Below are 23,083 nucleotides of genomic sequence, written 5' to 3'. Positions count from 1 at the left end.
AACCTGTCGTGTTTAGTAGTCACATGCTTGTGCCCCTGCAACTCTTATTTATTTTGTTGCTTTTTTTTAAATGCTGAGGCCGTCGTGGTATTAGATAGATTGAAATATTTTATAGAAAATATAATATTTTTTAGTTAAGAAATTAAGTGAAGATGACTCATGGAATCGAGTGGGAGACGAGCCCACAACCGTCATGAGTGTTTAAAATTTGGTTGTTAATTAAATACTTGTAATGAATAAGTTAAAAATCATTAGGAAATTTTTCCTACACTTCCTGTTTCAGAACAAATTTTATCAATAAGAAAACATTACAGTGAGCCTTAAGAGATAGATATGTTATGACAAAGACTTCTTTTAGGCTATTACTTGTAATACATTCTTTTTGTGTAATACATTATACATATTATACAAAGCAAAGCATCGAGAAGACTTTTCCATTAATAGTCCATTCATCTGCGCTGTTCTCGATGAATGGACTATTTAATACAAAAATATTTGTTTAATTCGCAAGGCTAGTAACCAAACAGCTGTTAGCTGCAATACTGCAGCTAACAGTAGTCGTTGAATTTGAAGTAATCTAAATAATTGATAACTGGGAATTTTAAATGAGTAGCTTACAAGAAATATTTTAAAATTCTTTAATATTTATATTTCATAATAAATAACAAAATAAATTATATATTAAAACTAATAATGCATAACATTATTAAAACAATCTATTCATTAAATTATTTTGAAAATTATAAGGATTCGGTCTAAAGCCCAAATTGCTAATCGCCAAATCTTGCATTGGTAATGGATTAAAATTAGTATTTGTATATAAATTGTTGGGGAAGGCTGGCAAGGCTGACAGTATGTTTGCTGAGGACATTGCCAATCCTGCCAACTCTGCCAGTCGTGATTTTAAATTAATCACATCGTTACGGCGGAAATCATTTATAAAGCTTGGCATTCCATTTAATTGTTGCATTGGCGTTGGCATTTTTAATGCGGACAAGCTCCTAGTTGTCACCATTCTATTTGGCATTAACATATTGAATGGCAAAATATTAAATGAACTGGAAGCGATGTTTTGATTATATGGTACAATGTCTGTAAATTGGTTGCCAAAAATATTATTATATGGTAAAATATTTTGATTTTGATTTCCGTAACCAATATTACTTATAGATGAAATCAAATCCTGTTTTGGCAAAATTGGAACGTCGTAACACTCGCATCTTCGTTCTACTGGCACGTCGAGGCAGCCACATTTGGTACCCAATGGTACTAATTGGCTGTAAATTGGCTGTAATGAGAAAATATAGGGAATATAAAAAGGTTATAAAGTATAGTGTATTTTTAAAAAAATGTTAATAAGTATCAATTACCTGAGAAATTATAATTTGTACAAAAACAGAAAGTATGAGGTAGTTCATTATGCCTAAAACTAATAACTGATATCTTTTAGGTGTAGAACTTTTAATTTATATATAATTCTTATCTTAAACGTTGGTTATCTGCATATGAAAGAGATAGATGAAACATCCGATAAAAATATGATATTTTTTTATAATTCTACATAAAAGATACTAATTATGAAATAAATAGTTAGAAAATTATAAAATCTCTTGTCAATCTCAAACCTACAAATATAAAAAGTGAGCTGAGTTCGATATTATCAATATAAATAAATAACAATTCGGGTGTAAATAACATTTTTTTTCTCTCCCTTCCCTTCTCTTCTAGCACTTCCTACTCCCTATTCCGCTGAAATTCATTACTAATCCTTTTATCATCATGAACTTGATAATTGTAATAAAAATTAAGATAATTGTTCTAATTCTTAAATCTTTAATTTCATTATGAAACAAGATTATTAATGATTCGTCTTGATCTGACGATGATTTTTAGTTATATAACATTTTCACTACGAGATCGTTTTTAGTAAAGTTTCAGCTGGTGTGGCTAAGGTCGATTTATGCAACCAAAACTTCTATCTTACGGCACTTGTGCTCTTTTCGTCCAGATGTTCGATTTCTTATGAGGTTTTGTTTTAATTAACTATACCTGATTTCACCCCACGTTTTGTCTTTTGGTTCTAAGAAAATATTTAAATTGTTATTGAAATCGATTTAATATTTCGATAGATAGAGATCAACGTCGATCGATAAAGTCAAAGTCAGAATTAAATAAACTCGATATGGACAAACTGTAAACTGTATAAATAATTTTGCAGGACTTTTTATATTTTTTTTGATAATTAAGATATTAAAAAAAAGCAAAATACACAAATAAGCAATTGAGTGATTTGTGAACTGTGTGAATACATATAAAGCGTGTTCAGGTGTTGATAGGTGTTTATAAATAGTAAATTGAATCCACTACTACCCAGAATTATATATGGGTAGTGCATTCAATTTACTAATTATATACAGCTTTTACCTTGGAGCTGCTCCACGAGTACCATAGTGATTTCATCAGGGTTCGTAATATTAAAATAAAAAAATATAATTTGATGAGTTGTTTCGTCCAATTATAACTTAAATAATAATTTAATATGTAGCCAGAGGGTAATTAGTTCTAGTTAATAAATATGTTTATTTCATTATTTATTGCGTATTTCCCATAATGTCCCCTATATGAGTAACTTACTGTTAACCTAATTAAAAATTAGGACATTTTGGGATTTTAATACACAATCATCATCTTAATTATTTTATAACTGCCTCTGACTTTTTTTGTTATATTCTAGATTTCATTTATATAAGCTAAGTAAATACACCAAACAGTGCCCAAGTGCGAGTTCAAACCCGCACACCAAGGGTTCTGTAACGTTTTCTATACACGTTTATTGTATGGGAACCCATTTAAATATTTGTTTTACTGTGTTTTTTGAGTATTTTTTGTTATAGCAGCAACAAATAATAGGATTTCGTTTTACCTTTTAGATAGGCAACTCTAAAGATGTAAACATATAATATGATATTCATAGCTTTTGTGTTGTATAAATAACTTAACTTAACTTAGCTGCACGCTTTATCCCTAGCGGAGTAGTCAGAGAGAACGGAGCGCCAAACACTACGGTTTCTACATATTTCTTTCGCCTCGTTCACTGTCATTTGTTCAATTAAATTGTTCTTACTGTCCGCCTTTAATGTAAGTAATTAGTCGAGGTTTATTATTAATAAAGAAATATTTAGGTGAATTATTTTATTTTAATTTTATACAAACGTACAACAATAATACAATTTAATAATACAGTCTTATTTAAACTTTTTAAACGCCTATACTTCTTATTTTATTAATCTATCTAAACTATTTATAATAATTATAAATCACATTACAGGCAACATTATTTTCAGCTGTCACATTTCAACTTGACGTGTGACGGTTGGCGGGGCGTGAATTAGCGGCATCTATTAAACTTTTCACGGCAGATTGTTTATATATTCGGGCTAAATATTGCCTTTGATTAGGTCTAGGCGATTTAAAAATCTTCTTTACATATCTGTTCGGTCGAATTGCAGTCATTGGTGAGAATATACTGAATTTTCGAGGTACAGTGTACTGACTTTGTACATTTCTTATTTGTGGTGATAAATTTTCTTGTCTGATTTGGGCTGTCGTATCCTGCAAAAAACAATTAAATTTTACGATCCAAAGAAGAAAAGAACAATATTTACACTATTATTTTCTATGGACGACGGAAAACTAGTGTTAAGACACTCCTTTATTGAGTGGCAATACTCAACAACACGCTTTGCCTATCCCCGATTAGGCGTGGGTTCACCCGTATTCATCGTGTCTATAGTTAGACGAATTCCTACCATAAATACCATACTACTTACATGAATTAAAAAAGAAATTATACAAAAAATAAATATCGTAAACATATTGTATGTCTTCGTAATTTGTCTCATTGTAATACTGTATGGCAATCGTCTTAATCAATTTATATAATATGTCATACGTGACCGTATTTAACCACGTTTCCTTTGTATTTCGTAATCTCTTATAGATTAAATTTGATTAATATGACACAATTGCAGCAAGAGGAAAATTATTATTATCGATATGTACTTGCCGAAAACTAAGACGAAGAGGCATTAGGTTCAATTTTGTTGTATTTGTGAGCTTGTTATTATTAGTTAGGTGAAATTAGGTTATCTGGACTTTATCAGTGCAACTGTTGAGTTTCTGGCCGGTTCTCCTCAGCAGAACAGCTATCCGAAACGGTGGTAGTTTTTTGGTTATATGTTAATTCAAAGATTCATAAATGATTATAAATAGTCCGCAGTGCACCGCAGAGAGGGTAGTTAAAATAATCGAACAGAAGATTCGAACCCACAACTATTTCGTCTATGGTTTTTGTTGTCTTTGGGCAAGGGTTTATGTATTCTATCCAAACACAATAAAAGCTTACCCTTAATACATTTGTTGATTCTACGTTCTATATAATATCTTAATATTAACGACCAATAAATTTACGTTATGGCTGTAATTTTGTGTAACGATGTTTATTATAGATAATTAAAATAAGTCCTGAAGTAAGTGAGATAAAACAGATAATATTATTACTTATTTTAACAATCGTGAGGTCGTCGCGGCACAGGGGCACAAGCTTGCGACGTTTTTGGGTTCGATTTCCATTCCGTGAATAAAATATTTTATATTTTAATTTCCTCGATCTGGTAACGAAGCAAAGCGCAAATTGAGTTCCACCACTTCACACTTAATGCCTCAGAAATTCGATGGAAAGTCGGGAACGGATGCTATTTCGAAGTCTTATGATATTTGTTGATAAGTTAACACGTTATGAATAGGTATTTATTATCATTTTGTAATAAAAGATTTGTAAAAGTATTAGAACATTTTATTCGTATGCAAAATTTTAAGTAATACATTAAGATTTATTTTTTATAATTTATTTTAAATTATAAAAAATTGATTTATTTATATAACTAATTCCATTATATGAAAGGTGGCGGTATTGGGACTCTTGTTAAAAAGTGACTGTCCCGATCACAAGGTGAGATAGGGGGTAAAATATTTGAGAACGATGATGCGAAAGAAGATATTGGTGACGCGGCTGGCATCATTGGACTTATTGGCATGTCTATTTTAGTAGTAGTACTATAAACATTTAAAATAGGATCTAAACACCCTAATGGCGATGTTAATATGTCGCTGAAGCAAAAATCAGGACAGTCTGGCAATTCGGTAACGAAAGGTATGACTGGCGATGTTGTTTTTGGTGTACTTGGCATGCCAGTATTTGTTATTATTATAGCTCCTTGATATTGTGTCGGCACTATTGGTGGATTAATTCTGTACGATTCAGGATTGATTAGAGTTTGTTTAAGCGATTGGCACACTGAACGGCCTAATATCAATTCTGGTTTTAAAGAACGTTGTGATAGAACCTGAAATAAAAATATAAATGTTTTACCTTTTTGATATTATTGTTTATTGTGGTTTGTAGAATTAAACGTCAATAAAATGTTCCAATAAAAAAATATATTGAAATAGATTTATAAAACTCACGCCACTGAACGCTATAATCAATATAAATGCAGCCGCGAACATTTTCGCCTTGTTTTTGTTTTGTTCAATAATAATGCAGCTCAGTACTGTACGGGCTTTATGTAGAATACTTTTATCGATGTGTTGTCAGATTTTACCTAATTTTTGTTCTATAATTTCTTAATCAAGTGTAAGTAAGTTATGATTACATTTTTGAAATTATGCCACAGATATTTCACACAATTTGAGGTATTATTTGATATTTTCGTTTGTTAAGATATTAGCAATATTTTTTTATCATTACGGTATGCAATTGAAATTAGATTTTTCTGATGTTCCATAAATACCTTTGCTTGATAAAAGGATTCTAATTCCCAATTATATTCATCACTTAACACGTGATGCCTTTATTTAATTCACAAACATTATTTTATTTTAGAAAAAAGTTCGTTTATTTTAGAAAAACTAAAGTTGAAATTAATTGCGCATGCCAATGGTTTTTCCACATTGCATGTTCTTAATATTATGTCCAATTTAAGTTAAATTTTCGTTAAAACAGTAAAAAATATACGGGTACATATTTTATTTAATATTTTTGTCTTGCACAAACATATTTATCACCAATAATAAATATCGTTTTTAACAAATAAAATAAATTATATTAAAATATTTATTATAATTACAAAGTCGGCGGTGGAATCGGCACTTTTCTCAAAAAGTGGGTTCTACTCTGATTTGGTATAACTGGTGGTAGCATGTTTGAAGTCGGTGGTGCCCAAGCAGACACAGGTGAGGCTGCAGGCAGAAACGGACTGACCAACGGAGCTGGCGAAGCGCATGAAGAACAAGAGCATTTCTCTTGAGCTAATGGCAACGGATAAATAATTTCTGGTTGAAGTGATGCAACTGGCATAGGCAAAGGTGCTGCAGGTATTGCTGGTGCTGGTAATGGCACTACCGGAGCTGCAATTGGCACTGGCATATTAGGAACCAGTGGAATATTCGAAAATATTTGTGGACTCAATTCTGGTCCTTTATAAATAATTTCCTGTTGACAGGCGCATTTTGGTTGTATAACTCGCACATTTGGCATTTCTAATTCTCGTGGTATCTGAGCAACAGATGCTGGCAACATCCCTTTCATAGCTCTTTCTCCAGCTCCTGGCATGAAAAGATTTTGTAAAGCACCCATAATTGGATTTGGCCGCGGCATTCGTCTCTGGCACCTTGAGAATGCTTCTTGTGAACAGGTTACCATCAAGGCCAAAGTCAAAAGTAGATATTTCATCCTGTAGTTCAAATAAATATATCATTTTTCTTCATGTAGGTGTATATAGATAGTTACATTTAAAAGATTGAAGCCAGTCGCGGCGCAGGGGCACAAAGTGCGCTGCAAAATCGACTGGTTGTGGGTTCGTTCCCCAATAGATTTTTATTTCTTCGCTCTGGTGTCTCTGGCAAAAGCACGGCGTTGAGTTCCAAAACACGACACCCAATGCCTCCTGAATTCGGCGGACAGTGTCTTAACTCTAAGTTCCCTCTGCCTATCCTGCTGTGTGTGGGATGCAGCGTGAAGCTGATTTTTATTGTTTTGCCAGAAACGGGAACTCAAATTGTCAGTGATTTAATTATAAAAAATACTTGGTATTAATTTCTTGTAACTAACTATTTATGTCACAGGAATTTTTTTATGTTTTTATTTATTTACTTATATCAATAGTTATATAAGTAACTAGTTTTTACAACATTCGCATTGTGGAAAATACTGTAATAGTAGGTAATACTAAAATATATTACTCGACAAAGACGTATTGTTGTTTGTATTGAGAATAGCTGCGAAAATAGCCTTATTAATGTATCAAATACAAACTACTTAAATCAACTAACAGAATTTCAATTTAAAATGAAACTGTATAAAAAAGTAATTAATCTTACCTTTTAAATATAATTATCTAAATTATATGCTCTCCTTAAACAAATTATTCGATTATTAAATATTTTTCCAAATAATTTTCCTTTTATAAATAATGTAACGCAATTTAGATAATTATGCATTTATTATAAAATTTTATTTTAAGATAGTAAACTCACAATTTAATTATGTAAGCTCTTATCATGTTTCTGAAATTAATAGGAATACATCTGTTGCTTTAGGATTTTGTAATAATTTTAACATTTTTTATCTCCACAAAACTCCAACAACGAGTGACTTTTGTATAGATCAATACTGACGGACGTTTTTATTTCATTCTTCACTTTGTTCTCCTTTTAGAGGAGCTGCGTTTAGTAGCGGAACTCAACGTCGCACTTTGTCTTATAATTTTGATTAAAATATGATCGAGCACGAACCGAACAGCAGCATAGCAGTTCTATTTAATAAAAAATAAAGGCGAACACATAAAGCATTACCAAGAAAGGTAAAAAGAAAACTTAAAAAAAAAACTTCTTAATATAGGTATTTATTTACAAAAATGGTGGAGGTATAGTAATTTGTCTCAAATATTTCGGACAACCAATGACTGGAGGCAATGGGGGTAAAGTGGCGAAGTCCGTGACTACCAAACTGCATGCAGATTCAGGACAGATTTCACAATCCCGGAATATATAATCCGGGCCAGAAAGCGGATATGCAACTCCCATGTCCAAAATCGTAGAGAAAGGTCTTTGACATATACTTGTCTCGTAATTAACTAAGGGTATATCTAAAACAGGATATCCGCAATTTGGTCCATATCCATCTAAAGTTGAGTAACCGTAGTCTATGATTGCGGAACATCCACAAGGTTCCATTTCAAGTACGGTAGTCATTGGCACGCCTATTGTTTCTATGACGTATGCGTTAACCTAGAAAAAAATTGCTATCAGAATTTTTGTGCAAAATTTCAATAAAACTTCAAGTAAAAGAAACGAAAAGATCATAACTAACAAATATTATATTTTTAAGAGCCCAAAATATTTTTAATGAAACAAAAAAAAACATAACCTTTGTTCTATAGCTTAGTAGGTAGTAAATGTAACCGTTAAAAGATAACAATTTATAAAAATGACATTGGGGAAATGATTTTATACTCAATGTTCACGTCTGAAACGCTATATTTAACGAACTGAACTGTAGATCAGTTCCCCCCGGAGAACCCCGAAAGGATAATACTTATATCCTTTTTTCCCCGTTCAGGCAAGATGTACCGTGGCGTTGAGTTTCGCCAATCAACATGCAATGTAGGTTTTCTCTGTCTATCGTGCGAAGCGGGAAAAACCGTAAAACTAAAAAAAATACTTACATAGTATGTCAATGTTAATATCAATATACCCGTAACCTTCATCATGCTGACACACTGCTGACGGTATTTCAAAATTTTCTATTATATACGACCTATTATTATGAAACTTTTTTTTTAGTAATTGGTAAAGAAATTTTCTAAAAATAACACGTTTTCATTTCATTTTCTTCTTCGTATATACTTTGTAGCGTATTTTTGATTTTAAAATTATTTTTGTATTAGAACACCAAGTCAGCGTAACTACTTTTTGAAATGATGACGGAAGTTAGTTGCGTTAGGTAAAATCGGGTACACTTCGCTGTTTATTTCGCATAATATGAATAAAATATACTTAAATATATATATTTTTTTATTTTATTTTATTTTATTTAATAGGAAGCCAACGTTGTATACAATATTAATTCAAACACTACAAACAAAAACAATCTTACGCGAGTACGACATTAATTGTATACCCCACTTACAGGCTAACTTGACATGCATGAAATAAAAAAGAAAAACAATTTTAAATCATGTCATCATCATGGGGCACTGGGACATATGTGTAACTGTAAATCAAATGTGGATTGTTTTAGATGCACGCTGTATCCAGCACATAGCCACTAGGTTACTTTTTTTTTTTTATTATTTTCGCCACACACCGCAGTATCTCGAATCCAGTAAGAATTTGTAGAACAAAATATCTCGATTTCTACACTAGATGCAAGGAGAACTATACAGATAATATATTCAGTGTTGAGTTCCACCACTTAGTATGTAGACAATAATTAAAAGAAATAGCTATCGGTCCAAATTTCATTTAGGGAATGTTTTCATTGTATAAAAGGGGATGGGAATTAACCTAGTGTTAACACATTTCATTCCATTCCAGTGGCGGAACTTAACGCCACCTTGTTTAACGGTACAGTGACTGGAGATTTAATTATAATCCAAGGTATAAGAAATAAAACATATAATTATAACAGTCTACTTTAATTGAAACAAAAACCACACTATTTACATTGTTTACATTATAGACGAGGGTATTTTCACAAAATATGGTACAGTACAAAATACACTTGCTTCTTAGGAACTATGTAACAATTGACCAGTCAGTGTGAAAATGCCTTGAGAAATAAAAAAAAATCAAAATGTTCCTTACTAAAATACACTTTTAAGTAAGGGCTTTCAATTATTATAGATATTACTCATAAAATGATTAACATAACATTATATAAGGAATATATTTCAAAAAACTAGCTGTCAGTATAAAAATGCTTACATTTAATACATAAGTAAATGCATACAAATTTATTTCTTAATATGTTATTATATTGTGTGTTAACAGACACACATATGACATGTAGTTGTGCCTTTGTGATTATCTTATTTGTAAGTTCAGTTTTAACATAGACAGTCAATACACTTGCATTAAAAAAAATGTACTCTCATACAACTGCTTTCACTAAAGAAAAAATTTTGTAATACTACCCACCTATCACTAACAAAAAGCATTTATGGTTGCGTGGCTGCCCTGAGAGTTGGCTGTTGAAGAATGTTTCTTATTTTAGATTATTTTTCTTCCTGAGCGAAAAATGCGCAGAACTTCAGAATGTCTAATATAAAACAGCCACGATTCGTCAACCATACTGTATATATAATCAACATTTTACTTTCTTTTATTGATTGTTTTGTGGGGGTGGTTTTCCACTAGCTAAGACTTTCTTCATAGATTTCATCATTCCAGGTATCAATCCTATATGTTTATCTACACAAGTGACTGCACACTTTTCAAATTGTATTGTACATTTGTCAATCTGGAAAAGAAAGTGAATATAAATGCTATTTAAAGTAATATTTATTGCATTCTTTAATGCAATAAATATTACTTTAAATAGCAATATATCTTTATATATTTAATATAAAACATAATTATTTAATTATTTGCGATAGGTTGTGGGTACGATTTCCACTTTGGGAAATAAAATATTTATATTTTCTTTTTATCACTCTGATCGCGAGCAAAAGCGCGGTGTTGAGTTCCTCGCTCAATGTCACCGGAATTCGGCGGAAATTGGGGAACAAAAGTGTCTTAATTTGAATGAGACAACAACAGGAGTACCTGAACACTAGGTTCCCGGGTTCACTCCGTACCTTGCTCTATATGCAGGAGACAGTGTGAAAAATGTAATTATTTTTTATAGTAATAAACTAATAACTGAGGCCATTGTGCAGTGATTGACTATAAATATAATGATTGTGAGTTTGATCTCTATTTGGATGAATTAGTATTTTTTATTGATTTCATATTAGTTTCCCAATGCTTTCCACTTTATAAGGACTTCCTTACAGACAGACAGACAAAGCAGAAAAAATATATCAATCTTTTTCAAATAACTTACAGTCTCTTGACTAGGATCTGGGCCTAATTTGTCCCGGGCTGAATCATTGCAATCCATAACACATCTTTGCAATCTGTTTTGTAGATGATTTATTTCATTCTAAAAAATAAATATCAATCATAGTAATTCCCTTATAAATACTACATTCAATGAATTAATTATCTGTTAATTAGCACAATACTTGACTTATCTACACATATAAATAAAATTGAAATCATAGTCAGATCAGATTTTTGAACTGCATATAATTTTTTACATGATACTTAAAACATAATGAAACTATTTTATATTTTTTGTCTGTTTGCCAATCTCCACAACAGCAGAACCAATACTGGAAATACAGTGGTATTTCCAGTATTGGTTCTGCTTATTTCCCCTGGCTGTTCTGGTTATTTCCCCCTTTTGGAAAGAAGACAAAGTGCAACATTTACTTACAACACTCAATTTGTGAGGTCTCTGAAATTCAGCAGAAAGTAAGGAATGGTTAACACTAGGTTCCTTTCCTTTGTGAAACTAAAACAATAAGACGTCTCTTACTTGAACATAATTATTAGCTTGATTCAAAGGTGCTGTACATCTTTCTATGCATCCATGTACTCTTTCTAAAGAAGAATCTGGATCATCACAACATTTTGCTGCACATCTATGCATGTCACCCTTAAATAGATATTTGAAATTAATCATTTATAATACAATAATAGATTATAAAAATATTATTAAAATAAAATATCATGTACAGTATGTATGTACAGAAAAAAATAATTTTTAGATGAACCAAGTATTTAGATACCAAAGGAATAAATATTAGATTAAATTTGTACATTTTATTTGTACAATAATAAGACCATACATTTTTAAGAAATTTTAACTCTTTGTAAGGTTTTAAGATTTAATAGTAAAAATAAACAGGAATATTGTGTACAAATATGATATTTCAAAATTTTATTTAAAAACATTCTACCTAACAATTTTATTATGTATAGAAAATAACGTATTCTTAAGTAATATTTTTAAAATATTATTAATTCAAAATATTTTTTAATAATAAATTTGAATAATGTTGCATAAGCCTCACATGATAAGATATAACCTTAAACTTACTTGCATTTTTCTTAAGTAACTTCTATCTAATTCATTTACGAGATTTGTCATCTCTTGTTCAATTCTATATTTCTGGGCTTCAACCATTTTTGTAATTTAATTATGGTTGTTTATTTATTAATAATCGACAAAATAGGAAGAACCCCTCCTGATTTATAGTTCAACGACTGACAGTTATATCTTTTAATATTTTTGACAGCTGACATTTAAATTGACATGAGAAAAATAAAGTGTATAGATAAAAAAGAATATGTATTTAGTTCATTTTTATTTTATTTTTAAATATTACTCCCCAAACATGGGATTGGGATTTCTGTAAAATTAAAATAAAAAAATATAATTATATTGTTAAATTTATATTACTTCGGAATTAATACTATTAAATTTCACTATTTTACAAAACAATTGGATATACCAAAGAACTTATGTCCGGAGATATTGGTGTAGCAAGCTTTATACAAGAATAAGGCGAAGAGACAGGCACATATGCGTCAGAAAAATCAAAAGATCCTCCATTGACAAAAAATTTTTGATCATAAGCTTCAGCGACAGCTGGTAAGGCTGATGGGCCAAACCCCAGACCACTTGGCAGTTGAATAGATTTCGGTGGAAGTATTAGTTCTCCGCAGTCACAAATTTGCTCTTCAACGTACTTTATCACTGGGATTGTTTCAAATTGAGTACAAGGTGTGACCGAATAACATGGCATGATGTATGCCACTGTTGATATTGCCTAAGAAAAAAATATATGATAAATATGTTTATAAAACTATTACATAAAATTAGAATTGGTGAAAATTAAGCTGTATTTATTCATAATATAAAAATAGGCGCCCCCAACAATGTACAATTAGATCATTAAAATTAAGTAGATCACTACCTAAAATATGGCTTTCAGTGTGATTTTTAGTGACAGATGTTACACGATGTACACTAATTATATTACAAATCATACGTTGCGCGTGATCGTAGAAAAATATCTATTACAAACTGTAAAAAATTAAATACATTTATCATTTTTACACGAATAGGTACGTAAATTTATTACTAAACTTATTTCAAATATTTTTATTTAGATACACTGAACAACAATATGCTAGTGCCAGTTATAATTTTACTCTTAAAAAAAATAAATAGTAAATAATATCTTACTTGAAAAGCAATGAACACTAAAAGAATTGGAACTTCTACGCCCATATTTGGAAATCGAGTAAACTATTTGTAGGTCATATTATAAAGGGAATTATTGCATAAATGAAGCAGTACGAGTGCTATCTACTCGTATATGAAATGTTGCTCAAAATTTTGTTTTGTTACAAAATTACTGAATAGAGACACAGTGGTTTGTAATATATATGTATTGTTTAATTGTAGTTATTTTCTATATTCTTATTTTCAGAAATAATCAATTCAAATGAAGCATAATTTATTGTCTTATTAAATTATGCTTCATTTGAATTGATTATTAAATTCATATCAAATACAAAAAAAAACTGTGTGGAAATGTACCTGTAATCTTAACTTTCATTATTATCACGATCGCCAATCGTTATGTAATTTATAATAATTTATCTCTAATTTCTCAGACATTGATATGAAAGTCAAATAAGTGATTATTATTTATTAATTTTGAGTTAAATGAGATACGACACGTACTTGCTGTATGACGTATGAAAACTTAAAAATTATAAAAACCATTTTCTGACTTAAGAGATAGAGCACTTTTGTTTGGCATCTTGTAACAATGTTAAAATTATTCTTCCTCTCGTTAGCGGGATTGCAAATACAAGTAAGTTTTATTTTAACAAATAATAAATATATATCTGTAAATTGGCAGACATCGTGGCACACAGAAGTCTTGATTCAGCGAAATGGTTTTTTTCTTTTTTCTCACCTAGCAAGATAAATAAGTGAATAAAATTTTCATACCATGTAAATAACTATCATAAAGATATTATTAAATCACTAAAAACAATTCATGACATGGCAACATTGAAACGCAAACGGGGATTAACTGCCATATTTCAAGCTCGATCCTCTATAATTTACACTTAATCCTACAAAAATGAGTTTCTGAGGATAAACGAGGTCTGACTATAAAGTATGGTATGTTTAATACATTTTTATACGACAGGAAAATCGTATCAGCTTACTATAACGTAATAATAAACGTAACATAAATATTTATTATTCATGATTTTTCTTAAAATTATCATAAAAGAAAATTTGTAGGTAGGAATATATTATAATTTTGTAACCATTATGTAATAAATATGGCGTATTCGTTTAATACCTAAGCTGTAACGACTCAGTTATTTTCTATAATATTTTTTTTCTATTTCTAATAAAACGTAATATTATTAAATTGTGAAAATTATGTGAAATTGTGTGTAACAGAATGTTAAAAATCGTATTATTGTCAGTTCATAGCATGATTCTTCACTCATCGATATAAATTATTTCCATTTCCTTGATTTAGCAAGACAAAATTAAGCGTTAAATTTCGGCAATTTCGGTCTAGTGGTCAGACACTCCGTACCAGACCTTTATCTACCAGAGCAAGGAAATTAAAGTAATTCACTACCGCCAGTAGGTATCAAACTACAACTACTAGTTCAGGAGTCGGGCGCAATCCTATTAAGCCACAACTGCTACCTTTCATATTCTATTGCTGCAATTCTTGTTTAGAGTAATTCCTTTTATTTTTAATCATGTGCTATTTATTATATTTGCTTCAAAAATATTTCGCTTTTTTTTTTCAGACAGCCGTCTCGCAATGCTTAAACAGACAACCTAACTTCCTGTACAACAGACCGGAAACCATAATAGAAGCACCATTAAACCCACCATTGCTGCCACCTACCGTTATAGAAAACCAAAACTTTCCTACTACCGTGACATATCCAAATCCCACGACAATTATAACTGATTGCACACCGTCTGTTTGCCAAAATCTCGTAAACACTATACAATTGATGATTGTTAGTAATCTTTTAAGAAATACTAAGGAAGGTTCAGAATTGGCCACTCAAATAGCTTCTTCGCCAATTGTTAATGAACTAATGACATCACCTGTCTTTTCTTGTGGATGTTCAAACCCGCTTTCTAATATACCGACCAATTTAATGCCTTCTATTGTTTCCCCAAGATTTCTTCCTACAAACTTGAATTCTAGATCACCTATAGGTCCAAATTTAATGTCTAATATCAATGTAAATCCGTTATTGGGTAATATTATGAATATGCTGAGCTAATTAAGCGTGCTTATAATTGTAATTATAGTTAAATATTACATTAAACTAATAAATTATTGAAATTTAAATCTTTTATTTTATTTGAATGTTCCGCCTCGGAAATCGTCGGGTGGCGGAAATCAACGCCTTGTTTTGTTTTCTTACTAAAGCGAAGAAATTAGATTCATTCCCCCAAATTGAGAGAAAAACGGTATATTGCAACCCATTAGAGTGCATGCGTGTTTATTATTTTCATTATAGTGAAGTATTAATATAAAATAAATAAATTATTGAAAATTAGCATTCTTTTATTTTTCTTATATTTCTCTATCTTTAAAAAAGGGTTATCTAAGTTAAATAAGAATAGAATAGGATGTAATACTGTGGCTCCGGTAGGCACTGTGGCCTCCTTAGATATTTCTTATTTAAAATCACGTTATCCAGTGAAACTTGTTTCAAAAGGGAAAATTAAAATAATACAAAAAAATCTAAGTTAAGGCACATTCCCGTGTTTTACGAAGCGGTTTAAGCCTGCTCTAGCCAAAACTTTTTAATGTGCTGCAATAATTTCAATAATAAAATACATTTTTATCGAGTATTTTTTTAGGAAAAATTACACAAAAACAATATTAAGTAAAATATAATTTATTTCGTATTTAATAAATATTTTTTTAAATATTACTCATCTGCAAAACTCTGGTTTTATTGAATTCTTTCCAGTGTATCACATAGTTAAATATTGTCCTTTTTTACCAAAATTTTCTTAATAGAAAAATCCTTTAGGATATCCATTACATCCACAACCGCAGGTGTCAAATGGTAATGCCTCGACATTCACACTGACACATGGCACAGTCGTTGGCATATATCCAAAGTTGCAGGTAAGTTGGGCAGGAATGGCTGACGGTAATAACACCTCAGCGGCAACAGGCGCGAATGGTCCTGTAGGTGTTATGACTTCTTTAAAGCCCCCGAAACTATTGGGTATGTAAGGATTAGAAATAATTTCCGGAATTCCAAAGCAATTAGAGGTATAAGGAGAAAAATCAGCTATACCTGTATAATATGGCCCATAAGATGGGGTAATGACTTCAGGTAGGTTATTTAGAATTGAATTACAAGGTGAGCTGGTTGAAATGACTTCAAGATTGCCGTACATATTTGGCGCGTAAGGATTTCCCGAGATAACTTCTGTAACTCCACCTAAGCAGCCAGGATTATATGAAGAGATGACCTCTGGAATTCCTCCATAAAATGAATTTGGAATTATTTCATTTATATTTCCATAATAATTAGGACTACAGGAAGGAACTATTTCAGCTACACCATTATAATAATTTGGACCACAAGAGGGAGTTATGATTTCGTTAACTCCTCCAAATAAAGGAAGTTGCGGTGCGCATGGACTATTAGAAATGACTTCTGTAACTCCGCCATATACATTTGGCGTAATTGTTGCTATGTTTTGATAGCCCAAGTTAGGAGAAATAATTTCGGTGGCCCCACATAAATTTGGTGTAATTGTTTCAGTCCATCCTCCGTAGTAATTTGGCGTAATAGTCTCCGTTACACCAAAGGGATTAGAGCATACAGTATCGGAATAGCCACCAAAAATATTAGGTGTTATCGCTTCTGTGATACCTCCATAGTATGTAGTAGGAATGATGGTATCGATTACTGGAGCGCATGGTGAAATAATATCTACGGCACTAGCGCATGGGGCTACAACATCGACTACCTGAGGGCCAATTGTTTCAACAAATGCTCCTATCCCATTTCTTGAGAGTAAAGTTGATCCTAATCTTGATTCAATAAGATCACTTACTATTAAAAGTTGTAAGGCATTTGCCAACGCATTAGATACTGAATTGTCGACAACCGTGGTTGCAACTACGGGAGAGGCTACTACTGAAGATAGCACTTGTGGGCTAACAATTTGAGTGTTGGGAATAATTTGTTGTCCCGATATTACAGAAGTAGGGCCTGGATTGACGCATATTTGTGATTGAACCTGAAAAATAAATCAATTTTATTTATCTTCACAATTATAATATAAGTTTTATTGAATTTATATTTATTTCAGAAATGTATTATATTTTATTGTATTTAGTAAGACCGGTCCAATCTGTGGGCTGTGGGTCCAATCCCCACGCGCGACTTCGCCCGCTGTTATATTAAAGCGAAATTACAAATAATCTTCACATAATTTGTAGCTTATGTGTTATCCTGAATGAATGTGTATTAGTTAAATATAACTTCCACTTTCACAAATATCCACATCTATAATATCAGTGGTTTTTTCATTTACACAACTCGCGGTTTTCTAAAATTAGGCGAAAAGTGGAGAACAGAATATTTTAAAACCAGGTTCTCTCAACCTATCCTACTATGCGGGGAAAAGCGTGAAGCTTAACTTATTTAACGTACCTGACAAATTAACGCTGCAATTGAGAAAACAATTACGTGCGCCATGTTGTCGACTGAAGTAATTTAGTAACATACTGAACTTATATATAGGTTAGAATTACATTGTACCACGAAATGATACTAATATTTCAAAATACTTGATAAATATGTTACAAATGTATATAAAAATGATTTTTCAAGTGATTTCAATTTTTCAAAACTTTCGTAATGTATTCCTCCTTTTAGATAGAAGATACTAGGTAAGTGCAGGCTAGGTGCAGTGTGTTATATTGAAATAAGTAATGCCTTCGTCGATCGACTATTTAATACAAAAAGAAATACCTGTATCTTTTTAACACGTTGGAATTAAAAAAAAAACATTTTAGATTCGCTAAATTTTGTTTCTTGCATTGAAGATGTTAAGATAAACTTTAAATATTACTAAAGAAATGAAATAAGTGTCTTGTATACGTGTGTAATGAATATTAATAAAAGTTATATTTCACACAGAAAACAATAAACAAAAAAAATTATGTTATATACAATTTATTATAATCAATATTTGACCACAATATATACAATGTTCAAATGAATATAGCTAACAGTTGGGCATGGAAAGTACATTGAAACTATTAAGGTACATAACAGTACACTGTCCAATACATAAATATTCTTTAAAGTGGTGTTTGAGTACAAGCAAACTCTCCAGCTTCACAATATTAACATAGACTAAAATAAATCTGACATCGAAAATAAATCATTATTGGAATCAGCTGCCATTATAGCCGCATAAGGACTTTGGAAATCATTTTTTGCTATGAAAGACGATACAAGCGATTCAGCAATAGGTGAGCTTTTAGCTATGGCGTCATATGGTGACATTAAATTTAACCCAGGTCGTAGAGACATTGGATTGGAGGATAGCCCGTAAGAACCTAGCATAGATGGCGAGATCAAATCCTGACTAAATCCTGATGACCCGAGAAATTTGGAGTTGGGCATTTGCAATGTCTCAAAACCTATAGAATATTTTCCACCTGGATTAGCTATTTCCATAATAGATTCGCTAAGAGGCGACGTATCTACAGTCCCTGAAGGATTATTTAGAATATTATTTACTATTAATAATTGTAATGCAATCGCTATATTATTTAGAACATGTGAATCTATCCCTGAATTTTTCTTTATAGCATCTAATTTTGGAGCCGGACTTTGCACTGATAGCATTTTAGGGTCAATTACAGAACTTTGTCGTATTATATCTGGACTTTGTCGAATTGGAACTGGTGCTGGAACCGGTGGATTCTCAGATATTTTTGGATAGGATGAATAGTAGTTTGGTGGGTAGTTGTTGGAGTAATAGGCTTTATAATTCGAAGAGTAAGGAGGATTTGAATAAGAAGTCTTTGGAAAGCCTTGACGATATGCTCCACCATATTGTTTTGAATGTGCTGAATACGGTTGCATATACGATGATATTGCCTGAAAAAAAGTTATTAAACTTAAAAAAAATAATCATGTGTTTTGAAAAAACATCTATCCATTGATCCAAATTGTAAATTGGCAAATTGCTGCCAATTATCAAGATATTGCTGAATAACAGATATTTACGCCACACTTTGTTGCCACCAGAACAATGAACTTATATCTTATTCACCCCAGTGGGAATCGAACCCACAACCGTCTCATTTACAATCAGCCGCTGTGCTTCTCTCTTTAGTATACTTTTTCACAATTTACCTTTGAAATTAAACATTGCGTTAAAATGATAATAGATAATTTCGAAGTCATTATGACTATTTTCTTAATATGAATGCTATAGTAATACAAGTATGCACCATACTGTTATTAATATACACGGCGTTATCTTTCATCTTTTATCGATCACGTATACGCGATACTATCATTATGTTGAAAATATTCTACTATTGGCAATGTGATTTGGGAAATAAAATATTCTAAATAGAAAATAAGTTGTAGCAAGTAAAAAAATCCAAGCTTATAGCTTGATAACAATGAAGAATAGCTAAAAAGGGAGTTGTAATCCTGTTATGATAAAATTCAATTTTGCTTAATGTGATTTTCCCTAAAATAAAAAATAAAGAAATGTAAATATTTCTTCTTTTTACCTTCATGCTGTATCCCAAATATAGCGGTTCAGGAAAAAGGAACCTGAGAACCTAGTGTTATAACACTCCATTCCCATTAAAAATATATTAAGATAGGTACTTCTATTCCCAAGTTTCCGCCGAATTCTGGAGGCATTGCGTGTTGAGCGGCGGAACTTAGTGCCGCGGTTTACCTCAATAACAGAGTGAAAATATGAAAGTATTAAATATTTTATACCCGAGTGGGAGTTGAACCTACAATCGTCACGTCTACAGTTGTGCGTGCGTCACGACTGGCCTATTTGTTTATCTATTACTGGAACTATTTTAAAACTCGGCACTATGGGCTTGTTTAGCCATTTTATCTAGGAGGCCTCGCCTACAATGTTTACAGCGAAAATCATAGTATCGAAATCTAGTAAATATTATATATAATGTTCGGTAAAAAAATCCACGTGTATTATTTTACGCAGTTCTAAAGTAGTGGCTATATAGAGAGTTTTTTCCAGTTTTAACGCCATTAAAATATTTCAATTTTAAACTAAATGATTTTTTCGTAGCCTCTCACTGTTACACAGAGGAGTAGGCAGAGGGAGCCTGGAACTTATTGTTAAGACATCTCTGTTCTTCAGCTTCCCCCGAATTCTAAAGGCATTTCGTGTTCATTGGCGAAACTTCACTGATGAACAAAACGCAGAAATAAAAATATTTCATTCTCTATTCCCCCGAGGGGGCAATTGCGTCCACAGTCGCGTTACGACGGCCTCCATTGTGCTATATATTAAGTTAATTAAATAAATATTCTCAACTTTACTTCGAACAGATATTTTTGTATAAAACTTCGTGCCCTCATTACACAGCGTCTGAAGTTGTGAGTTCAATTCCCACTCGGTGGAATTATTTTCCTTTTCCTGGTCTGGTAACAAGACAAAGTGCTACTTTGAGTTCTCTTAATCAATAGCGGAACAATTAATGTCTCAAAAATTGAGAGGGACTAAGAAGTCCTTATCAATTCTACTTTTAAAACACTTTTATAAATTAAAATCAGATTCACACTGTATCCCGCACACAGCCAGGGTAGGCAGAGGGAACTTAGTGTTAAGATACTTTATTCTTCACTTTGCGCCGAATTCTGGAGGCATTGCGTGTTGAGTGGCGGAACTTAACGCCGCACTTTGCCTCGATACCAGAGCGAACCAATGAAAATAAAAAATTAAATAAATATTTCACCTCCCCGAGTGGGGATCAAACCCACAACCAGTCGGTTTTTTAGTCACACTTAGTGAGAGAGACGTTCAATATATTTCTTTCTATTTATTTACCTATCTTTTAAACTATTTATGTACGAAAATCTTCTATTACATACATATTTGCATATTTGTAATAGTCTCTATCGCAGTTTTGAATCCGATGACAAGCGAGCAATTGACGTTGTACAAGGCTTTGAAATAAAGCGTGTTTCTCAAATGGCAAAGCACGGCGTTCAGTTCCGCATCTTAATACGTTATGTCTCCAGAATTCAGCGAAAAATATTAAGAGATTCAACATGTCAATATTTCATTTCGTGGCGTTTACAGTCACATTTTGTGCCCCTGCACTTAATTATTTAAATATTTTCAAAAACAGAACTAATAAAGAATTGTAGAAGAGATAAAAGTCTTCCGTTATTTTTTACCTAGAGTATAATCTTTATTATTATTTAAACAATAGTGAAATTTCAATCGACGACGACGAAAACGACCAACAGTCAATTATAAAAAAACAATAATAATAGTAAAAATTATAATTTATTAAACAACAATGATTAAAACACAAATCAATAAATATAATTATAAGCTGGCATGCCATAATAATCGATAGGGTATGGCACTTCGCACTGGCCTGGCAAAGTGGTACTTAACAGGTTACTGACGACCAGTAACTGTAAAGCATTTGCCAGACTGTTAGCAACACTGCTGTCTTGAATAATTGTTGGAGCATATCCTAAGCTTTCAGGTACAATAGGTCCTGGAACAACAGCTGGGAATGCAGGGCCTGCAGGGAGTATTGGTACGCCAGGTTCTCTGATGAGGAACTGGTTCGGCAGGATGCCATCAACGACTGATGGACCGCATCCTGACAAGATGCGATTGACACATTGGCCGAAGACAGACTGAAAATAAAATGCAATAAAAATACGTAACACATAAACTAAAACGAAAAAATAAAAAAAGATATTAAAATTTCAATATAATACCTGCAATACAATCCCTTGGATGGCGACAAATATAATGAATCTGGCGGCCATATTTTTTATTTAAAATTATATATTTTTGTAATGAATAATTTTATCAAACGATCGAATTGTTAATGATCAGAAATTAAAAACAAAGGTTTTTATATTTAATTTTATCATTGGTCATGGACTTTTGCAATCTATTGCCATAATATATTGCTTTAGTATTTGAAAAATCTTTATTTTCATCACTCAATATTATCATGTTTATTATGAAAGAATTGTGTAACAGATAAAAAATACACTTCTTAAAAAAAATAAGATTAAATAATTTAATGGAATTGTTTTATAAAAAAAAGTATAAATACACATGGTTCATCTCAATGTTATATCTGTTATTTTCAATCTTTTATACAATTAAATGGATAAATCCTGGTCGGATGTTAGCACTTACCTCTTGTCAAACTTCAAAATTCCTGGTCGGGAAGTCTCCTAAAGGCTTTGAATAACCTAAAATTGCTTTATTTTTTCATAAAATGAATGGCTTATGTGACATAGTTATTATGTTACGACCTATGTTGATATCATATAATTCTATTTTAATCTACTATTTTAATAGTAATCTTAACCTAGATCTATTTCGTTCTACGAAATCTTATCTTTCTGTCGCCAATTTGAATATCAATTTTGCAACTTTAAAGCTCGAGTTACAGGTTACGATCATTTATAGATTTTATAACTTTATAAGGGTTCTGTAATTGAAGAGCACAAAGCGGAGCTGTTGTTATTCTTTGACTTTCAAGGCTTTTTATCTCGAGATAACGTGAAGGTATTGAGCTGAAATTAATATCAA

General features: G+C 31.5%; 10 protein-coding genes and 1 long non-coding RNA gene across 11 annotated transcripts; 1 reads left to right on the top strand and 10 right to left on the bottom strand.

Annotated features, from left to right (window-relative positions):
• Nucleotides 1-691: 691 nt before the first annotated feature.
• Nucleotides 692-1,529, bottom strand: LOC146537174 (uncharacterized). Its single transcript, XM_085188381.1, has 2 exons — nt 1,371-1,529; nt 692-1,288 (listed from the first exon to the last, which is right to left on the bottom strand). Exons 1-2 carry the CDS (start codon nt 1,416-1,418, stop codon nt 707-709), a joined length of 630 nt encoding a protein of 209 aa, XP_085044507.1. The 5' UTR covers nt 1,419-1,529; the 3' UTR covers nt 692-706.
• A 1,645-nt stretch (nt 1,530-3,174) lies between these two features.
• Nucleotides 3,175-3,967, bottom strand: LOC146537173 (uncharacterized). The gene is made up of 2 exons (XR_014878149.1): nt 3,831-3,967; nt 3,175-3,612 (listed from the first exon to the last, which is right to left on the bottom strand). It is a non-coding gene; the product is annotated as an uncharacterized LOC146537173 (long non-coding RNA).
• An 877-nt stretch (nt 3,968-4,844) lies between these two features.
• Nucleotides 4,845-5,668, bottom strand: LOC146537172 (uncharacterized). The gene is made up of 2 exons (XM_085188620.1): nt 5,527-5,668; nt 4,845-5,405 (listed from the first exon to the last, which is right to left on the bottom strand). The coding sequence occupies exons 1-2, from the start codon at nt 5,566-5,568 to the stop codon at nt 4,953-4,955; spliced, it is 495 nt and encodes a 164-aa protein (XP_085044746.1). The 5' UTR covers nt 5,569-5,668; the 3' UTR covers nt 4,845-4,952.
• A 389-nt stretch (nt 5,669-6,057) lies between these two features.
• On the bottom strand, nt 6,058-7,811 carry LOC146537171 (uncharacterized). Its single transcript, XM_085188619.1, has 2 exons — nt 7,441-7,811; nt 6,058-6,794 (listed from the first exon to the last, which is right to left on the bottom strand). Exon 2 carries the CDS (start codon nt 6,791-6,793, stop codon nt 6,185-6,187), a length of 609 nt encoding a protein of 202 aa, XP_085044745.1. The 5' UTR covers nt 6,794; nt 7,441-7,811; the 3' UTR covers nt 6,058-6,184.
• Nucleotides 7,812-7,948: 137 nt separating this feature from the next.
• Nucleotides 7,949-8,900, bottom strand: LOC146537170 (uncharacterized). The gene is made up of 2 exons (XM_085188621.1): nt 8,787-8,900; nt 7,949-8,349 (listed from the first exon to the last, which is right to left on the bottom strand). The coding sequence occupies exons 1-2, from the start codon at nt 8,829-8,831 to the stop codon at nt 7,969-7,971; spliced, it is 426 nt and encodes a 141-aa protein (XP_085044747.1). The 5' UTR covers nt 8,832-8,900; the 3' UTR covers nt 7,949-7,968.
• An 842-nt stretch (nt 8,901-9,742) lies between these two features.
• On the bottom strand, nt 9,743-12,461 carry LOC146537169 (protein FAM136A-like). The gene is made up of 4 exons (XM_085188384.1): nt 12,269-12,461; nt 11,705-11,824; nt 11,168-11,266; nt 9,743-10,582 (listed from the first exon to the last, which is right to left on the bottom strand). The coding sequence occupies exons 1-4, from the start codon at nt 12,353-12,355 to the stop codon at nt 10,445-10,447; spliced, it is 444 nt and encodes a 147-aa protein (XP_085044510.1). The 5' UTR covers nt 12,356-12,461; the 3' UTR covers nt 9,743-10,444.
• A 118-nt stretch (nt 12,462-12,579) lies between these two features.
• LOC146537168 (uncharacterized) lies at nt 12,580-13,537 on the bottom strand. Its single transcript, XM_085188412.1, has 2 exons — nt 13,421-13,537; nt 12,580-13,001 (listed from the first exon to the last, which is right to left on the bottom strand). Exons 1-2 carry the CDS (start codon nt 13,463-13,465, stop codon nt 12,663-12,665), a joined length of 384 nt encoding a protein of 127 aa, XP_085044538.1. The 5' UTR covers nt 13,466-13,537; the 3' UTR covers nt 12,580-12,662.
• A 359-nt stretch (nt 13,538-13,896) lies between these two features.
• Nucleotides 13,897-15,590, top strand: LOC146537167 (uncharacterized). The gene is made up of 2 exons (XM_085188054.1): nt 13,897-14,057; nt 15,031-15,590. The coding sequence occupies exons 1-2, from the start codon at nt 14,013-14,015 to the stop codon at nt 15,520-15,522; spliced, it is 537 nt and encodes a 178-aa protein (XP_085044180.1). The 5' UTR covers nt 13,897-14,012; the 3' UTR covers nt 15,523-15,590.
• A 616-nt stretch (nt 15,591-16,206) lies between these two features.
• LOC146537166 (uncharacterized) lies at nt 16,207-18,030 on the bottom strand. Its single transcript, XM_085188051.1, has 2 exons — nt 17,929-18,030; nt 16,207-17,512 (listed from the first exon to the last, which is right to left on the bottom strand). The coding sequence occupies exons 1-2, from the start codon at nt 17,971-17,973 to the stop codon at nt 16,265-16,267; spliced, it is 1,293 nt and encodes a 430-aa protein (XP_085044177.1). The 5' UTR covers nt 17,974-18,030; the 3' UTR covers nt 16,207-16,264.
• A 407-nt stretch (nt 18,031-18,437) lies between these two features.
• On the bottom strand, nt 18,438-19,738 carry LOC146537165 (uncharacterized). The gene is made up of 2 exons (XM_085188244.1): nt 19,648-19,738; nt 18,438-19,389 (listed from the first exon to the last, which is right to left on the bottom strand). The coding sequence occupies exons 1-2, from the start codon at nt 19,696-19,698 to the stop codon at nt 18,637-18,639; spliced, it is 804 nt and encodes a 267-aa protein (XP_085044370.1). The 5' UTR covers nt 19,699-19,738; the 3' UTR covers nt 18,438-18,636.
• A 2,045-nt stretch (nt 19,739-21,783) lies between these two features.
• On the bottom strand, nt 21,784-22,411 carry LOC146537164 (uncharacterized). The gene is made up of 2 exons (XM_085188480.1): nt 22,252-22,411; nt 21,784-22,167 (listed from the first exon to the last, which is right to left on the bottom strand). Exons 1-2 carry the CDS (start codon nt 22,300-22,302, stop codon nt 21,832-21,834), a joined length of 387 nt encoding a protein of 128 aa, XP_085044606.1. The 5' UTR covers nt 22,303-22,411; the 3' UTR covers nt 21,784-21,831.
• Nucleotides 22,412-23,083: the final 672 nt, after the last annotated feature.

This window comes from Heliconius melpomene, chromosome 7, assembly GCF_056956725.1.
Source record: "Heliconius melpomene rosina isolate 202511_hmr_F chromosome 7, ASM5695672v1, whole genome shotgun sequence".
In the NCBI taxonomy this organism is placed as follows: domain Eukaryota; kingdom Metazoa; phylum Arthropoda; class Insecta; order Lepidoptera; family Nymphalidae; genus Heliconius; species Heliconius melpomene.
Note: the sequence above shows the minus strand (reverse complement) of the source record. Positions and strands in the feature narration are given on the sequence as shown.

Excerpts from the sequence above, each read along its gene's own strand:
- LOC146537164 (XM_085188480.1), bottom strand. The coding sequence starts at position 22,302 with ATGGCCGCCAGATTCATTATATTTGTCGCCATCCAAGGGATTGTATTG. Across the intron at positions 22,168-22,251 it reads TCCAAGGGATTGTATTGCAG|TCTGTCTTCGGCCAATGTGT; the intron begins GTATTATATTGA and ends TTTTATTTTCAG.
- LOC146537172 (XM_085188620.1), bottom strand. The coding sequence starts at position 5,568 with ATGTTCGCGGCTGCATTTATATTGATTATAGCGTTCAGTGGC. Across the intron at positions 5,406-5,526 it reads TGATTATAGCGTTCAGTGGC|GTTCTATCACAACGTTCTTT; the intron begins GTGAGTTTTATA and ends TTTTTATTTCAG.
- LOC146537165 (XM_085188244.1), bottom strand. The coding sequence starts at position 19,698 with ATGACTTCGAAATTATCTATTATCATTTTAACGCAATGTTTAATTTCA. Across the intron at positions 19,390-19,647 it reads CGCAATGTTTAATTTCAAAG|GCAATATCATCGTATATGCA; the intron begins GTAAATTGTGAA and ends ACTTTTTTTCAG.
- LOC146537174 (XM_085188381.1), bottom strand. The coding sequence starts at position 1,418 with ATGAACTACCTCATACTTTCTGTTTTTGTACAAATTATAATTTCTCAG. Across the intron at positions 1,289-1,370 it reads TACAAATTATAATTTCTCAG|CCAATTTACAGCCAATTAGT; the intron begins GTAATTGATACT and ends TTCTCATTACAG.
- LOC146537166 (XM_085188051.1), bottom strand. The coding sequence starts at position 17,973 with ATGGCGCACGTAATTGTTTTCTCAATTGCAGCGTTAATTTGTCAG. Across the intron at positions 17,513-17,928 it reads TTGCAGCGTTAATTTGTCAG|GTTCAATCACAAATATGCGT; the intron begins GTACGTTAAATA and ends TTTATTTTTCAG.
- LOC146537171 (XM_085188619.1), bottom strand. The coding sequence starts at position 6,793 with ATGAAATATCTACTTTTGACTTTGGCCTTGATGGTAACCTGTTCACAA.
- LOC146537168 (XM_085188412.1), bottom strand. The coding sequence starts at position 13,465 with ATGGGCGTAGAAGTTCCAATTCTTTTAGTGTTCATTGCTTTTCAA. Across the intron at positions 13,002-13,420 it reads TAGTGTTCATTGCTTTTCAA|GCAATATCAACAGTGGCATA; the intron begins GTAAGATATTAT and ends TTTTTTTCTTAG.
- LOC146537169 (XM_085188384.1), bottom strand. The coding sequence starts at position 12,355 with ATGGTTGAAGCCCAGAAATATAGAATTGAACAAGAGATGACAAATCTC. Across the intron at positions 11,267-11,704 it reads AAGCTAATAATTATGTTCAA|AATGAAATAAATCATCTACA; the intron begins GTAAGAGACGTC and ends TTTATTTTTTAG. Across the intron at positions 10,583-11,167 it reads CAGATCCTAGTCAAGAGACT|ATTGACAAATGTACAATACA; the intron begins GTAAGTTATTTG and ends TTTCTTTTCCAG.
- LOC146537167 (XM_085188054.1), top strand. The coding sequence starts at position 14,013 with ATGTTAAAATTATTCTTCCTCTCGTTAGCGGGATTGCAAATACAA. Across the intron at positions 14,058-15,030 it reads TAGCGGGATTGCAAATACAA|ACAGCCGTCTCGCAATGCTT; the intron begins GTAAGTTTTATT and ends TTTTTTTTTCAG.
- LOC146537170 (XM_085188621.1), bottom strand. The coding sequence starts at position 8,831 with ATGATGAAGGTTACGGGTATATTGATATTAACATTGACATACTAT. Across the intron at positions 8,350-8,786 it reads TATTAACATTGACATACTAT|GTTAACGCATACGTCATAGA; the intron begins GTAAGTATTTTT and ends ATTTTTTTCTAG.